Below are 17298 nucleotides of genomic sequence, written 5' to 3'. Positions count from 1 at the left end.
CAGGAATTTGGTACAACAGGTGAGAGAGAGCCCAGGGGTGCTTTTCTCCCTTCCTCCCATGTGTCACCTTTCCCCACGTGCAGCTCTGCTCTTTGATGTCTGCAGCCTGGTTGCTCCCCCAATGCTCTCACCCACCAGCCTCACCCTGGAGCAGATCCCAACCAAACAAACCTTTTCTGAGCACCTGCTGTGTGCCCAGTAGACGCTATGCATCTTTGTTAAGCCACCCAAGTAGGTTTTCAGAAGAGTATGGTTTAAATAAATAAAAACGTATTATTTCAGGCATAGGCTTAGGCACTTTCACAAACATCATCATGTCTTTTCAGGAAGGCTTCCAGGGCAAACTTGCTAGGAGGGGAGAGAGGGCAATTTAGAAGCTGACCGGGAGCCCCAGGACTTGTGGCTTTAAGGTAACTCTGGATCCAGGCAGATCTGGCTTTGAATCCCAATTCTCCCACTTTTGGGGCTGTGTGACCTCAGAGAAGCAACTTACCTTTTTGAAACTTCAGTGTTTTGGTATGAAAAGGAGCAACAGTAGAGCTGTTGTGAGGATGAAATGAGTAGTGCATATAAAATAGGTTGCATTAACCTAGAATAAATGCTCAAGAAGAAGTAACTATTGTTTATGGTTGTTGATGTTATTCAAGATAAACCAGGGCTCAGCAACAAGGGTAAACTCAGGAGATGGTTCTAAAAGAAGCACTCAGTGTTGGCTCTAACCCAAATCGGGCCCTAACTCACACTTGCTTTGTCCCTCTTTTAAAGATCCTTTTTTCCTTCTTGCTCCAAACCCTGCTCCTTCTGAGAGGCTCTGAATTAGCCCCTTGGCCTCCCAGGCTCTGGGCTTCTCTCTGCCTGGGTCCCACTGGGCTCTGGAAGGACACAGCAACGTTCACCCAAAGCCTTGGTGACGCCAAGATTGCCTTCCACCTCCTTACTTCCAGAGGTAAGCCAGAATTCTCATTCTTGGAAGATGGACTATTCCCACAAGTTTACAAAATGACTTTTTTTTTAACATCTTTATTGGAGTATAATTGCTTTACAATGGTGTGTTAGTTTCTGCTTTATAACAAAGTGAATCAGCTATACATATACATATGTTCCCATATCTCTTCCCTCTTGCGTCTCCCTCCCTCCCACCCTCCCTATCCCACCCCTCTAGGTGGTCACAAAGCACTGAGCTTATCTCCCTGTGCTATGCGGCTGCTTCCCACTAGCTATCTATTACAAAATGACTTCTAAAACTGCCTGGCCAGCCTCCCTTCATTCGTGTATTCTTTTTTTTTTTTTTTTGGCCACACCATGCGGCTTTCAGGATCTCAGTTCCTGACCAGGGACTAAACCCAGGCCATGGCAGTGAAAGTGCCGAATCCTAACCACTAGACCACCAGGGAACTCCCCGTTCGGTATTCTGGGACAAGATTTTGCCTTTGATTTCCAAGAGCTGCATTTCTTGGCCTTCCTCTGGGTTTCATGTATCACCCTTCAGGGGTAGTGACCAGGTGACACTGAGTGTCACGGAGGATGGGTAAGCGTTCTGGTTGCAGGGCCATCAGTGTTCACCTTTCCTGCTGGACCCTCTTTCTGACAACACAGCTCCTTCTGGTCCTGGTGGCCACAGTAGCTGCTTTTGGGAACAGTCTCCAAGAATTCCCTGGCTCCTTGTCTGCATAGAAACTAAGCACTCAGAAATCCTTGGCCTATGACTACACAATCGTCCTTGGTATTTTGCGGGGACTGGTTCCAGGACCGCCACGGATACCAAAATCCACGGATGCTCAAGATCCTTATGTAAATGGTGTACTGCAGTCGGCCTTCCCTATCCACAGGTCCTGCATTTGCGGATATGGAGGGCTAACTGTATTTAGATTATATTTTTCTGTCTGGGACCTTGGCCTCATGGAAATGCATCCACCAGTTTTCTTTGGGTCCTTGGGTTCCCCGCTCTTGGTTTATCTCTATGGCTTTATTTCCCTACTCAAGGGAGTTCACTCTGGAGGGTTCCCTGCAATCTTCCTGTTTGATAATATACAAATTCCAGTACACCAGTGTCTGGGAGACTCCAAAGTTTATGCATCTCCATTCAGTCAATACCCAAGTTTTCCTTATCCTTTAGTATTTCCTATTTCTGTTCCATTTTCTAAACATGGTTAAACATACCTTCACCTGCCCCCACACCAAAAAAAAACCCCAATACTATATACATGGTGAATCAATTTTTAAAATGCTCTTAAATATGGAGTTTTAAAAAATTATTTATCAATAAATATGTTAATCCACTGATTTCCTTTTTTCACATGCATATTTCAACGAATAGCAAGCCCACGTGCCATTTACAGTGACCATGCTGGTGGGTTATGACCAGAAAGCTCCCTACTCCCTACCCCCCAGTCTTTAGCTTCTAGGGATCCAGCAACACTCTTCTGGTGAAAAGCAGCCACTCGGGCAGTCGTCAAGGTCACAGAGAGCCACTTATATTGACGCTGATGGTTCTTTCATTTCACCCCTGCATCCCATCAAAATTCAGCCAGTTTGATGAACTCTCTCTGATTAGCTTATTCATGAGATAGCAGTGGTTTTCAACACCGGCTGCATGTCAGAATCACCTGGGGAGCTTTTTAGACATTACCAGTACTCTGACTTCACCCCAGAACTCCTGAGGCTGAGCTGCTGTGCGTGTGGACCATACTCTATGGCCGAGCTGAGAAGCTGGCCAGGGACAGCCTGTGCATTCTGGGAGTCTACCGCTGTTTGATCCAGCACCTGGGGCTTCTTCCTTTTGAAAATCACATGGGGGTGGAAATCTTCATAAGTCAAGATCAAAGAAAATCATTTAATCTATTTTTACTCGATTGTTTTGTTCTATTTTTTTAACTTTTTGTTACTCGGGGAACCTCTTTCATTGTGTCACTGATTCTGTAACTGAAGGGCTCTCTGATGTGCTTCAGCAAATCTGTTATTAGATCAGGGGTTTCCTGCCAGGTACTCCCCCTTAAATTTTCCTTTGAGAACCCTAATTTCTGATTTGTATCTGCTCGACCATACCTATAGCAACCTGCCCTCTTCACCTGGCCATCTTGCCATTTTGTGAAAGACGTTTTTCCCTATATAATGAATACTGTAGACGCCTACCCCGAATCCATTTCCCTTTCCCCTTCTCACAGAGCCCTGTACATCTTGGGTGCATCTCATTCCTCATACAGGGGTGTAATGCCATTCCTCATGCCAGTGATTGGTTCAGGAACCCAGGCCTGAGCCAGTCAGCACAGGGCACTCCCGTAGCCATAGGGATTGACCCATGTGACTCAGTGAAGGCTACCATTGTGGGGTGGAGGGAGGCGGGCAGACAGACACTTAACTGGGGTTTCCGGGAAAGAAGGGTCCCTGCCCTTAGGAGCAAGCTACCAGAAATGATGCTCTTTCTCCTTCTGGATATAGTGAGAGTCAAAGGTAAAGCCTAGAACTACTGTAGCCACTTTGTGGAGGCAAAGGAAGCCAGTCTGGGGATGAGGCTGACCGACAGAAGAGGGCACAGCTGAGGAACACGTGGGAAATGGAGGCAGAGCCACTGTACTAAACCACCCCTGAAGCCTTCCCTACATCTGGATGTCCCAATAAACTCCCTCCTTGCAGAAGCCAATTGAGTTGGATTTGTCATTACTTACAGCCTAAACCACTGTACTTGCTATACCCTGTGACATCCCTCATTACTCCAAGAGGCCAATGTGACAATTTCTAACATCTGTGCTTTATGATCCTTGGAGTACAATTATCACTGGGCTTGAGGAAGGTCCTTAAAAATATTACCTCATTTTTTCCTATTGGCATTAGTTTTTCCTCCCAAATCTTTATTATTAAGAATTTCATACATTCAGAAAAGTTGAAGACCTCTAAACCTATTACCTAGGTTGACATTTGCCACATGTCTGCTGTATCTATCTCTTTTTATCTATCTGTCTACCTACATACATATGTTTTGCTGAATCATTTGAAAGTGAGTTTCAATATTTTGACACTTCATCCTTAAATACTTCAACTTTAGCATATGTCTCCTAAGAACCATCAGCACACTATGAGAATGTACTATTCTTCAATATCATCTAAAATCCAATCTATTTGTCCCCCAAATTATCTTTTGTAGTCCTTTTTTTTTCAAACTAGTATTCAATCAAGTTTGCTCATTACATTTGTATATTTACCTTTTATTACTTGCTTTCATAACAACTGCCCTCATTTTTAAAAAATCATGCTTTCAATTTATAACACTAAATGTCTTTGTGGCAAATTTCTATGGCCTCCGCTTTCTGACACAATATTCAGCCGGACTGGTTATATTCCCCATTATATAGTGGTTCCCTCAGTTTCCTCCTGCATCAATTCCTATTCACTACTCAGATATAATTCCCACAGGGCAGCATTCCTATTTAAAAATCATGATCCTGGGGCTTCCCTGGTGGCGCAGTGGTTAAGAACCCACCTGCCAATGCAGGGGACACGGGTTCGAGCCCTGGTCCGGGAAAATCCCACATGCCATGGAGCAACTAAGCCCGTGTGCCACAACTACTGAGCCTGCACTCTAGGGCCCGCGAGCCACAACTACTGAGCCCACATGCCACAACTACTGAAGCCCATGAGCCACAACTACTGAGCCTGCACTCTAGAGCCCGTGAGCCACAACTACTGAGCCCACGCACCACAGCTACTGAAGCCCGCACACCTGGAGCCAGTGCTCTGCAACAAGAGAAGCCTCCTCAGTGAGAAGCCTGCACACCGCAACGAAGAATAGCCCCCGCTCAACACCACTAGAGAAAGCCCGCGCACAGCAACAAAGACCCAATGTAGCCAAAAATAAATAAAATAATTAATTAATTAAAAAAATAAAAATCATGACCCTCACCCTGAGGGAAAAGGGACAGATCTTCCTTACAGTAGAGTTCAATTAATAAATGTAGAAGGAATGAAGGAAATGGAGAATGACCATTTGGCAAACACCACAGTAATAACTGTTGCAGACAAGAACCACTGATGGATGTTAAAATGCATGGATGAAAGTAGGATGAAAAAAGGATATTTGCATAGTCTGAAAATATCTCCCACAAGATACTTATTAATTGTAAAGGAAAAAAATAGTAACTTTACAGGGACAAACCTTGTAGATAGCACTTTAACCAAGTGCTCAAAACTGACATTACCAACAATAAAATATTGACTTCATGTGCCCCCTGATATGACACATTGAGACATAACCTCAATCTAACCATGAGAAAACATCAGACAATCCCAATCTGAGGTATATTCTACAAAATAAATGGCCAAAACTCTTCCAGAGTGTCAAGGTCAGAAAGACTGAGGGACTGTCCTAGGTTGGAGGATTAAAGAGGCATGACATCTAAATGCAATGCAGGTTCCTGGACTGGATCCTGGACCAGAAAAAGGACATCAGAGGGACAACTGGCCAAATATGAATAACATCTGCAAATTATTTAATAGTATTATATTGATATTAATTTTCTGGTTTTGATCATTGTATTACAGTTATCTAATATGTTAACATTGGGGGGAGCTGTGTGAAGGGTCCACAGATTCTCTGTGTACTATTTTTGCAAATTTCTTGTAAATCTAAAATTATTTTAAAAAACCAAAAAGACTCTTCAGTTAATTTATAAGTTTCTCTTTCAGGGTTAGTGAGTTTGACATTATCAAACCAAAGACTTAAGAAGCAGAACTGAAAAAAAAAATAATATATATATATATACCTTATAAACATAACTGCTATTGATTCTTACCTGAGAGCCTCTGTCCTCTCACAAATACACTCCCATTTCTACTCAGCTTTGATTTAGAGTCTGATCCAGAACGTCCCAGGTTAAATATTGATTTCCACTTCTTTGATTTACTGGAGAGCTTTCTTCTAAAGGAGCCAAGCCACAGGGGGTTAGTTTGGTAACTAGCTATTTCAGTGGGACTTTTAAACTAAGAAGGAATACCCCAAACATGTTCTTCATTATGAATAGCTCTGACATATCAGGAAATTCCTCTCTAAAATCCAAGTTGAGCCTGACTCTCACCCTGTCTGGGAATGCCCATGATGACCAAGCTAGGTTTTCATGAGTCAGAGTGAAGGACCACATTCCCCAGAGGAAGGGACAAAGATGTGTTATTACAGGCAGGGGAGGGGGCAAACAGAGACAGGGGTCGGTGGCAGACTCAGAGGTCACAAGCAACCACAGTTCTGGGAATTCCGGTAAGCAGTTCAGTCCTGGGTTATCAAAGATACTTATTTTTTTTACAGGAGTAAACACTAAAGGCCAGAGACCTCAGTCCTGTTATGCTCCTTGCACTGCAGCCACACTGCTGGGACATCCATAGGCGAGGAGGGGGCTCGGGTAGACTTTAGTGGACTGCAAAGGGGGTGGATGAGAAAGCAACTTAGAAGAGAGCCTGGCCTGGGAGAGCTGCAGGCTGCTGGGTGTGGTCAGCGGTCACTGCAGAGAAAGGCAGAGGGTAGTCACTGTGTTTCTGGCTTTGTCTCTCATTTCTCTGATGAAGCAGGGAAAGTTGAGTGCCAGACTGGGCCAGAGGGCCTGGTGCCACCAGGGTTCATCACAGAGGCCTTGTCTGGCTCTCGCCGGCCTTGCTCTCAGACTTCATAAAGTTCCAGGATGAAACCCTGCAACCTATGGGCTCCACAGAGGACCTTTTCTCTGCAGGGTTCTTATAGAACAACCAGGTCTCAAGCACAGCATGATTTTACAATCCATCAGAGACAGATCTGCAGTGCTGAGTGGTTTCTATTGGATCTGGCCTGATGTTTTCAAGCACTAGGCCTTGGGGTGGATTTTACATAATCACATACCTTGAGGTATGGTATGAAGGCACAGAATAAGTGAACTTGATTGTCCTTCAGAGGTAGTCTTCCTGACCCCTGAGTGGAAGTCTTATTCTCCAGGGATTTAGGGGGAGGGGCAGTGGGGATCAGTCTTTCGAAACAGACAGAGAGAGAGAGACAGAGACAGAGACAGAGACAGAGAGAGAGAACCATCCATGCACTTCAGGAAGTAGAGGGGTTTCTCGCCAGGTGAGTCCCAGGTGCCCTTCCCAGAGCACACAGTGTGACAGGCGCCCCCTACCCCTGTGCAACGTGGCAGCACTCTTTCTCCCTCCCCAGGGGGAAACAGCCTCTCCATCGTGTGGAGGACGCTGATAAGAGGTCTGAGAGGTCTGTTTTCATACCTCCTTTCACTGACCAAACAGCGAGGTGGACACTCTCCAGTGAAAAGATTGCCTTTTGGCTCCTCCACCTACTGTCTGCCTAGGATTTCGGACCCCTGCTTCAGTCACTGCCTCCTTTTTACAGTGGGTCATGGGGGTGGGAGACGGATGTGTGGAGACCAGGGTTACCACAGAATAAGTGAGAAGGAGAAGGGAGGGAAGATATGAATGAGAATGGTGTTTGTTTTTGGAGGGGAGGGAGGGCTCTAACAGGTAAGAGAGGAGGAACAGAAGCCAGGATGCACGTCCCCAGGTGCCATGTTCCCAGAGGTCTCAGTCCAGAGCGGTGCCCTCCGCTCATCCCTACGCCTTCCATAGGTCCCATGGGAGGTGCAGGATGGGAGGAGGGGGTCAAGTTTTTGTGTTTTGCAACCTTCCTTTTGAAAATGTCAAGCTTATTTTGTCTCAACTAAGGAGTAAAGGGTTTTAGTTCTGATTCTTGACACCTATGAGCCCCACCCACACCATGGTAACTAGGGATCTCCGGTGGGAACTCAAGGTCTTGATGACTTCGGGGCAGTGAGTGAAGGCATCAGCCGCTGGTGAATGTCGTGGAGGCAGCTCCCTTCTCTTCTGGAATGCTTCCTTACCCCCTAAGCCAGACCACACCCCCAGCCCATGCTGCCATCACAGCCCTGAGACTCTATTGCTTCCTCCTCCGTCCCCCTCCACCTAAACATCTCCCAGAACTTGGAAGAAGGACACTTACTTGTTGTCTGGTAACTCAAGGACAGTGTGGAAGAGGGTGCCCATGGGAGGGACAATCTCAGGCAGGCTATTCTCTCTCCTTTCCTTCCGGGCAGGGTGATTAGTAGCTAGGCTCCGGGCCTGAGCTTCCTCCAGACTCACCAACTTCATGGGCAGGGAGAGGGCTGGCAACGTCAGGCTCTTCATGATCGGCCGGTTTTCTGTAAAGAGGAGAGAAGAGCTCATAGACCTCCTGGGAGGAGGCCTGGGCACTGGCTCCAGCCACAGCCCCTCCATTCCTGACCTCCTGACCGGGGCTTCTCCTGGGCGTGGTGGGGTCTACAGGGCAGAGACTACAGGTGGGATCTGACAGCCCTCCTGGCCACACAGGGGCTTCAGAAGGCAGCCTGCATTCCTGTACTTTCCAGACTATTCATTCATTCATGCACACAACAAATGTATTGAGCACTTACTGTGGGCCAGAGTGACGGTAGTGGGTGTTTGCCCCTGGGAACTGCCTAATGCTTTGGTCAGGTGAGAATGTGTGTTCAGCCACAGAGGCAGCCTCACTCATCTAGGGTAGGGCAGGATACTGCCCCTCCTCTCCGCAGCTGGAGAACATAGGCTCCAGGGGAATTGAAGGTTGGAGCCTCGACTTTCCTGAAATTACCTAGCCTTGTATCTCTGCAGTAGAAAGACATTTTATGGCTATGCTATTCCCTAAGAGATAAGTGGCTTTTTATTCACTACCTAATCATCTTCAAGTGTAGGCAAGCCAATTCTTTCCTTGTAAGTTTTTTTAAAGAATGGAAGTGATGATGACAGATCAACGGTGTCCACGATTATCTCTTTTCTCCAAGTCAATTTTTTGTTTTCAAACTGGGGCAATCTTGTGTCCCTTGTCTCCAGCCAGGGACACTTGACAATGTCTGGAGACATTTTTAGTTGTCACAGGTGTGTGGGGGAAGGCTACTGGCGCCTAATAGGTAGAGCCTAGGGATGCTGCTAAACATCCTACAATACACAGGACAGCCCCTCGACAAGAATTATCCAGCGCTAAATGTCAACAGGGCCAAGGCTGAGAAACTCTGATCTAAGCAAAAACGAAGAGGTCTAAGTTTGCCTCTACTTAGTATTTTGGCAACCTTGCCAGTTTTCTGTAACTCTGGAAGGGGTAAAGAGACTCAAGGGTAATTTGGACCAATTGACACTAAGAAATCACTTTTGGTATAGGACTCAGCTAATTTTCAGAAAGCACCTCGGTGGTGGTGCTATTTCTCTTTGCAGAGCGTGACCCTCTCTGAGTGAAATAAAACCACTGACAAAAGGCCTTGCAGACCATGTGACTGTATGTGACTCTGGGGCGTTTCCAAGGAGGAGAGCATGGCCGTCATTCAGCAGGACTACAATTAGATAAATCTGTGATCCTAAAGATGTTTCAGTGAAGTTTCCAACTTTAACCCAGTTTTCCCACTGAATCCAAAGGAGATTAAAAATATTTAAATTTTATTGACTCAATATTTGTTCATAGATCCTAGGTTATGTATGACTTTTTTATTTTATTTTATTTTTATTTATTTATTTATTTTTTTTGCGGTACGCGGGCCTCTCACTGTTGTGGCCTCTCCCGTTGCGGAGCACAGGCTCCGGACGCGCAGGCTCAGCGGCCATGGCTCACGGGCCTGGCCGCTCCACGGCATGTGGGATCTTCCCAGACCGGGGCACGAACCCGTGTCCCCTGCATCGGCAGGCGGACTCTCAACCACTGCGCCACCAGGGAAGCCCAGTATGACTTTTTAAAACTTAATTATTTATTTACTTAAAACATTAAATCATTCTGGGAGCAACTGGAACAACAAGAAAAACATAAAGCGCAGGATCAGGAAACCTAGCACCCACCTCTTGCCATGGTTGCAGGCTCCAGTATACTAAGGCCTACTCATCATTTCTGCTTAGATGTTCGATAGGCATCTCCAGCTTTACATCTCATCACAGAGCTTGTGATTTTTGCTCCTTATCTCGAAACTGGTACCTCCTCCCATCCTCTCCAAATTGGTTAATAGCACCATGGATCACCCAGTTGTGTAAGCCAAACCTGGAGTAGGTATTTTTCGTTGATTCCTGTCTTTGATGTACCCCTTCTCCCCCACATCCAGCCTATAAGCAAGTCCTGAAACTCTACCTCCAAAATATATCCTGAATCCAGCCACTTTCCTCCTTTCCACTGCTAACATGCACAGACAGTCCCCAACTTCAACAGTGGTTCAACTTACAATTTTTCGACTTTAGGATGGTGTGAAAGCAATATGCATTCAGTAGAAACCGTACTTTGAATTTTGATCTTTTATCAGGCTAGTGATATTCTGTACAATACCCTCTTGTGATGTTTGTTGGGTGGGCCTCAGCTCCCAGTCAATCACGCGATCCCAAGGGTAAACAAGCAGTAAACTTATAACCATTCTGTTTTTCACTTTCAGTACAGTATTCAATCAATGACATGAGCTCATCAACACTTTATTATAAAATAGGCTTTGTGTTATATGATTTTGCCCAACTGTAGGCAGGCGCAAGAGTTCTGAGCACGTTTAAGGTAGGCTAGGCTAAGCTATGATGTTCAGTAGGGTAGATGTATTCAATGCATTTTCGACTTAATGATATCTTCAACTTATTGAAGATACGTTTATTGGGACGTAGGTTGAGGAAGATGTAGTCCAGTCCACCATGATTTCCCTCCTGACTTCTGCCATAGCTCCTTAACTGGTCTCCCTGCTTCTAGCCTTTCAGTCTCTGCTCCACACAGCGACCCAGATGCTCAGATCCCACACGCCCTGCTCAAACACCTCCAGTGCTTTCCCCAGCACAGAGGACAAACCAGACTCTTAGTATGACCGACCAGGACCTTCCATCTGCTTTCCCTCTCTCCTCTTTGCCCACTGACACAGTGGTCTATAAAAATATACAGTGAAATTTTTTCAATGTATACTCCCATTGTATACACATATATATAGTTGTAAATTATACATATATACCACTGTATTTGTTTTATGTGTAATAGAAAACATACAACATCATAGAAGTACAAAGTATACAATAAAACCAATGGAAAAGAATTCTAATAGTTTCTTCCAACACCCATACTTTGGTACTTTGGTCTTTGGTGTCCCCTGGGTGGGGCACCCCACTTTGGAGACTGCATTTCTGTAGCTACACTGGCTGACTTTCTGCCACGCGATGAGCTCCTTTCCACCTCAGAGCTTTTACACTCCCTGTTCTCTGTGTTTGGAACGTTCATCCCCCAGATCCTCACATGACTGGTTTCTTTTGTCATTCAAGTCTCAGTTCAAAGATCACTTCCTCGGAGGCCATGTCCACTCTGTACCAAAATTATACCCCCAAGTCATTGACCATCGCATTATCCTGCTGTACTTTCTTCCTGGCATTTATCGTCTTTGAAGTGATAATGTATTTATCTGTAAACTTATTTATTGTTTGTCTTTGCAACCAGACTATAGCTCTATGCACGGCAGCGGCTTTGCCGTTTTGGACACTGTCCCCAGTGTCTGGAACAGTGTCTGGCACATAGGAGGTGCCCGATACTACATATTTATGTTTTAATAAACCTTGGCATATCACAATCTCTCTGGCCTCATTGCTCTCATCTATCAATTAAAGGTGTTGGATTCTATGACTTCTAAAATCTTTCTAATTTGACGTAGAAACCTATTTCTAAATCTCAAATTCCAGAGTGTATGACTTATTCCATTTTGTGTAAACATTAAGTATGGTACCAAAGTCAATAAGAATTCATAACAAGAACACTTAAATGAAATGCACTGAATAATAATTATTGGAGGCAATCAAGAGTTAAAGGCTCAAGAGGAAATTGGATTTCAATATGCAGGACAAAAGCTGATTAAGGCAATGGTCATAAAAAGAACAGGCATTTCCAGGTTGGAATTAGAAACATCCTTAACACTAACAGTCATGAATGGAATCTGCTGTCAAGAAGAACATTTCCCAAGAGTCATTAATTCTCCGCAATGGTTTATTTATCTGTTTAACTATTTTTTCCTCTCAGAGTCAGCACAAGGTAAGGAAAGAGCGCAGGCTGGAAGATTTAGGTTCAGTGTTCAGTCCTACCAGACACTAAGCTTTTCTGGTTCTCTGGTTCTTCACGTATAAAAGAGGGTTGATAACTTTATGATGGTTGTTGTGATAAGACCACGAGATGATATATGTGGAGCACCTGCCATGGTTCCCGGCACAGAATAAGTCCCCAATAAATTACTGGTTGACTCAAAAGGATGAATGAATGAAAGCATATTATTTCTCCTTTACTTTCAAAAAGGATTTATATAGCTTACAATAAAAAATACATCCGTAATGTGCGAGTTAAAATAAAGATAAAAGAAACGTCAGCCACTCCTAAGTATATAGCCAAGAGAATTGAAAACATATGTTCACACGAAAACTTGTACATGACTTCACAGCAGCATCATAATAACCAAAAAGTAGAAACAACCCATATGTCCATCAACTGATGAATGTATAAATAAAACGTGGTATAGCCATACAACAGAATATCATTCGGCCATAAAAAACAGAAATACGGATACATGAGAACATATGCTAAGTGAAAGAAATCAGTCACAAAAGACCACATATTGTGTGATTCCACTTATATGAAATATGCAGAAGAGGCAAAATCCACAGAAACAGAAAGTAGATTAATGGCTGCCAGAGTCTGGTGGGAAGACAAAATGTGGAGTGACTGCTTAATGGGTGTGGGGTTTCTTTTTGGAGTGATGAAAATGTTCTGGAATTAGATACTGGTGATGGTTGCACAATTCTGTGAATACACTAAAAACCACTGAATTGTACACTTTAAAATGATTAAAGTGGTGAATTTTATGGTATGTGAATTTTAAAAGAAGATCATAAACCACATGGAGGACAGGATGGGGGTGGGAACAATTACACCAGAAATCAAAAATTGATATTAATTGCAATTGATTACTTTGATGGTTATACTTGATTTTCCCAAGTATATTAGCCAAAGTAGAAAAGAATGCCTTGATCAGCTAATACAAATATTTTGCAGATACAGCTCTCATACACCACTGGTTCTCCAAGTATGGGCCCTGACCAGCAGCAGCTCCATCACCTGGAAACTTGTTAGAAACACAGATTTTCGACAGCACTCCAGACATGCTGAATCAGAAATTCTGGGGATGAGATCCAGTAATCTGTGTTTCAATAAGCCCTCCCAGTTATGTGACATATGCTAATGCTGGAAAATCACCCTCACACAAATGGTAGTTACCAGGCTTATTGATCAGCTGGATTTTTGATTTTTACAAATTAGGCTCATATGAGTTCAATCAGCATAAACCAATACCAGTGCATTCCTAGGGTTACTTATGTTATTATGAGACTACAGGACTGAAACATCATATCTTGTATCTCATCACATCCAGCATGAAATAGCTATATTTTTCTTGTATATAGTGGGTTTCAATGCTAGCTAGTCTCTGCATACATGTGCCCACACACTCATTGCTGTATGCCTAGTGCCCTACGCAGGGCAGAACAAAGTAAGCACTCAAGAAATGCTTGAGAAAAAGACAAATATCATATGATACCACTTATATGTGGAATCTAAAAAATAGTACAAATGAACTTATTTACAAAACAGAAAGACTCACAGACACAGAAAACAAACTTATGGTTACCAAAGGGGAAGGAGAGGAGGGATAAATTGGGAGTATGGGATTAACAGATACACACTACCGTATGTAAAATAAACAACAAGGATTTACTGTATGGCACAGGGAACTATATTCAATATGTTGTAATAAACTATAATGGAAAAGAACCAAAAAAAGAATATAGGTTCATATATATATATATATATATACACACACACACACACATACATACACATACACACTCTTTGCTGTACACCTGAAACTAACACAATATTGTAAATCAAGTATAGTTCAATTATTTTTAAAAAATGCTTTCAAAGAGAAGGCATTCTGAATATATATTTGAGTATGAATAGGATGCCTCTTAATTCATTCTCTTAGGACTTCTGAAATATCATACTGCAAGTGAAGATGAAATCGAATAGTCAGAGGAATGTTGCCAGTGTCTCTAGCTAATAACTGGAAGAGTTTAAGAACTCACTAAAAGCAACAGAAGGTATTCCAGTTCACCACACCACACTCATGGGATAGGCCATGTATGCAACTGATCAGAAACATGCTGCTAGAGCCACACGTACACATACCACACTTTTGTTGCACAGGCACACATGTATGTATGCACGATCCCCACACACACGCAGTGTAGTCAGCACACACACACAGTTGACACTGAGAGCTAGATCCCAGCCCACTCTAACCTCTTCTTGGGCCCCATGCCTAAGGCAAAGAACGGTGATTGGTAGGGTGTATGCCAGAAGGAGCCATTACCATCGTTCTCCAGAGACCCGGGTGCACCGTTGTTAAAGATTTGATCCACATGATTCAGTATGAATTCAATCACCACCTGCTGGACCCGGACTGCAAGGAAGGCTGCATCTCCATTGCAACCAGTGGCTTCAATTTCTTTGGACCTGAACCGTGGAAGAAACACATTCAGTGAATGAGTCTGCCCTACCCCATGAAGCATAAGGGGGAGCCAGTGGGCCTTTTGTACAAGCCCCCAGCTCCTAAATGTATAGTTTGTTAATTTGTATTACTTTAACTATTTAAGATCAATTAAAGGGACTCTCCAAACAAACTGAACAAATTCGAAACAGTTACCAGGTATTATACATTGCAAAACTGTAAACACTATATTAGTGAATATATAGGAATTGATTGTTTTCTTCATAGGATCTTCTTCCACCTCCACACAATTGTTCTAAGGGCAGGTCATCATTTATGAAGTCATATGAAGCAGTTGATTCAGGTTATAGCCAGCTAGGACCCCACCAAAACCAACAAAAGCAAAGGAAGCCCCAAAGACCCAGAAAGGCCTTTTCAGGAAATTATAACATACAGACCCATAACATTGGCCACATCCTGGTAATAGCCAGAAGATACTTCTGGGTTCCAGAGTTTCCATGGTTAGCAGGCAAAGGCTATTAAAAATCACATTTGGGCTTCCCTGGTGGCACAGTGGTTAAGAATCCGCCTGCCAACGTAGGGGACATGGGTTCGAGCCCTGGTCCGGGAAGATCCCACATGCCGCAGAGCAACTAAGCCCCTGTGCCACAACTACTGAGCCTGCACTCTAGAGCCCGCGAGCCACAACTACTGAGCCCGCGTGCCACAACTACTGAAATCCACGCAGCTAGAGCCTGTGCTCTGCAACAAGAGAAAACACTGCAATGAGAAGCCCGTGCACCGCAACGAAGAGTAGCCCCTGCTCGCTGCAACTAGAGAAAGCCCGCACGCAGCAACGAAGACCAGTGCGGCCAAAAATAAAATAAATTTATTTTAAATAAATAAATAAATAAATAAATCACCTTTAATTCCCACGTGCGACAACCACTTAGCCAAAGGTTTGTCTACAAGGGCTTCGGTTTTGAAGAGTCCAATCTTTGTTTGAATTGGGGGCTGCTTTGAGCTCACTGGGGTAGTGAGGTGAGGGGTGGTGGTTACCTGAGGAGGTTTGGAGCCCACACCAGGGCCAGGTTCCTGGCATGCATGTTTGTCTTGCTGCTGAAGGAGGCGATGTGGGCCAGGTGTCGAATCAGGTATTCCAAGGTCCTGTAACGGTTCATTTTTTAAAAAGCAAAGTAAGAAACTTTGGAGCCTGTGTGAAGCCTGAATCTGGAGATAATTTCTAAAGTTTGAGTTTAAGAGACTCTAAAATATTTCTATCTCATGAATTTTGGAGGACTATCAGGAAGATATCAAGATAGATGGAAGCAATTTTCTTAGCCTCAGGAATACTGGCTGTGGGTGGGGAAGAGGTGGGTTTGACAGAAGTCAGCTGAGGCCCTTGGAGCACCAGCCAGAGACAGAACAGGGGACTCACATCACTTGGAGCCTGTGCCTCCTTTCACCCGGGGCAGCACTGCCTCATACTGTGTTGAAACTGGGCCCCATCTCAGCTTCTATTGTAATTCTCGCAACTACAGGTACCCTGGCACTTGTTAGGGAGCTCATTTGATGGATGAATAACATCTGTTATTGCTGGGAAGCCCTTATACCACATCAAAACCTGCCCCCCTGGTAAAAGCTGGGCAGGCTTAGGGAGCAATGGGAAAGGTGGTAGGATTAGGGGCTAAATTGTGAGAATGAAATGAAAGGATGAAATGATGGAAGGGATGGTACTGATGAGCATACAGAGAGATCAGTCAGCCAAACGCTCAAGAGCAACAGTCAAACCCTGTTTAAAAACCATCTTGGTTTCCATAGATTTGGTTATGCTATGAACCTCAGTAAGAACCTAGACTATCTCTGTGAGGCTGGCTTGTGTGATCAGAAGGATTCTTGTGGGACTCTGAGGGGTGCTCTGAAAGTAACTTAGACATGGGCTGTCTCTTCCCGCCAATGTCTCTGATCAGGCACCAACTCACTCTGATAAAAGTGACCTGTTGGGGCTTCCCTGGTGGCGCGGTGGTTGAGAGTCCGCCTGCCGATGCAGGGGACACGGGTTCGTGCCCCCGTCCAGGAGGATCCCACATGCCGCGGAGCGGCTGGGTCCGTGAGCCATGGCCGCTGAGCCTGCACGTCCAGAGCCTGAGCTCCGCAATGGGAGAGGCCACAACAGTGAGAGGCCCGCGTACCGGGAAAAAAAAAAAAAAAAAAGTGACCTGTTCTCTCCCCTCAACCTGCCCTGGGAAAGCCACTGTCCACAGAATTTGTTCCCTTTTATGATGCTAGCCTGCATCTATGGTATTACAACACATTGAGAGGCTGTGAATTGCTTTTACCAAGGATTCTTACCTGTAATGGGATGGGGGGAGCTCCTGGATAACATTCTGGATTCGGGCCAGTTGGCCTTCTTCCGGGCAATGGGACACCGCTTCCTGCAGAGAGGAAATGAAGCAGTCCAGTGAGTGCTCGAGAAGGGGGACACCCACCTGTGTGTGCAGGTTTTATTTAGGCTTCTGGTACTCCAGCCTCCCAACCATGCCTAGAGATTGTCCTTCCAGAAAGCATGCTTTTCTAGAAAAAAGAAACCACCTAAAATCTCTGAGCGTTCATGATGGGAGGTGTCTAACAATGTGGGCACACAGGGTCTCTGTGCATCCTCAGATGTTTGGCAGGTATCTGGTAAAAAAGGTGTAGAATCTTGGGTGTGTCCCGTGTGGCAGAGAGAGTCACAGAGACTCACACT

The 17298-nt window shown here is 44.5% G+C and overlaps 1 protein-coding gene across 1 annotated transcript in view; it reads right to left on the bottom strand.

The window, feature by feature from the left end:
- The window catches only part of ARHGAP31 (Rho GTPase activating protein 31), a 112552-nt gene that overhangs the window by 17516 nt on the left and 77738 nt on the right, over nt 1-17298 (bottom strand). The window contains exons 4-8 of the mRNA XM_081234667.1: nt 16905-16987; nt 15612-15719; nt 14436-14578; nt 7982-8180; nt 5787-5911 (exon numbers count right to left, since the gene is read on the bottom strand). Coding sequence (XP_081090793.1) covers nt 5787-5911; nt 7982-8180; nt 14436-14578; nt 15612-15719; nt 16905-16987 — 658 coding nt within the window. The remainder of the gene's footprint in view (nt 1-5786; nt 5912-7981; nt 8181-14435; nt 14579-15611; nt 15720-16904; nt 16988-17298) is intronic.

Source organism: Mesoplodon bidens (genome assembly GCF_964165515.1).
Source record: "Mesoplodon bidens genome assembly, chromosome: 5".
Taxonomy (NCBI): Eukaryota; Metazoa; Chordata; class Mammalia; order Artiodactyla; family Ziphiidae; genus Mesoplodon; species Mesoplodon bidens.
This window is presented reverse-complemented; position numbering and strand designations above follow the sequence as displayed.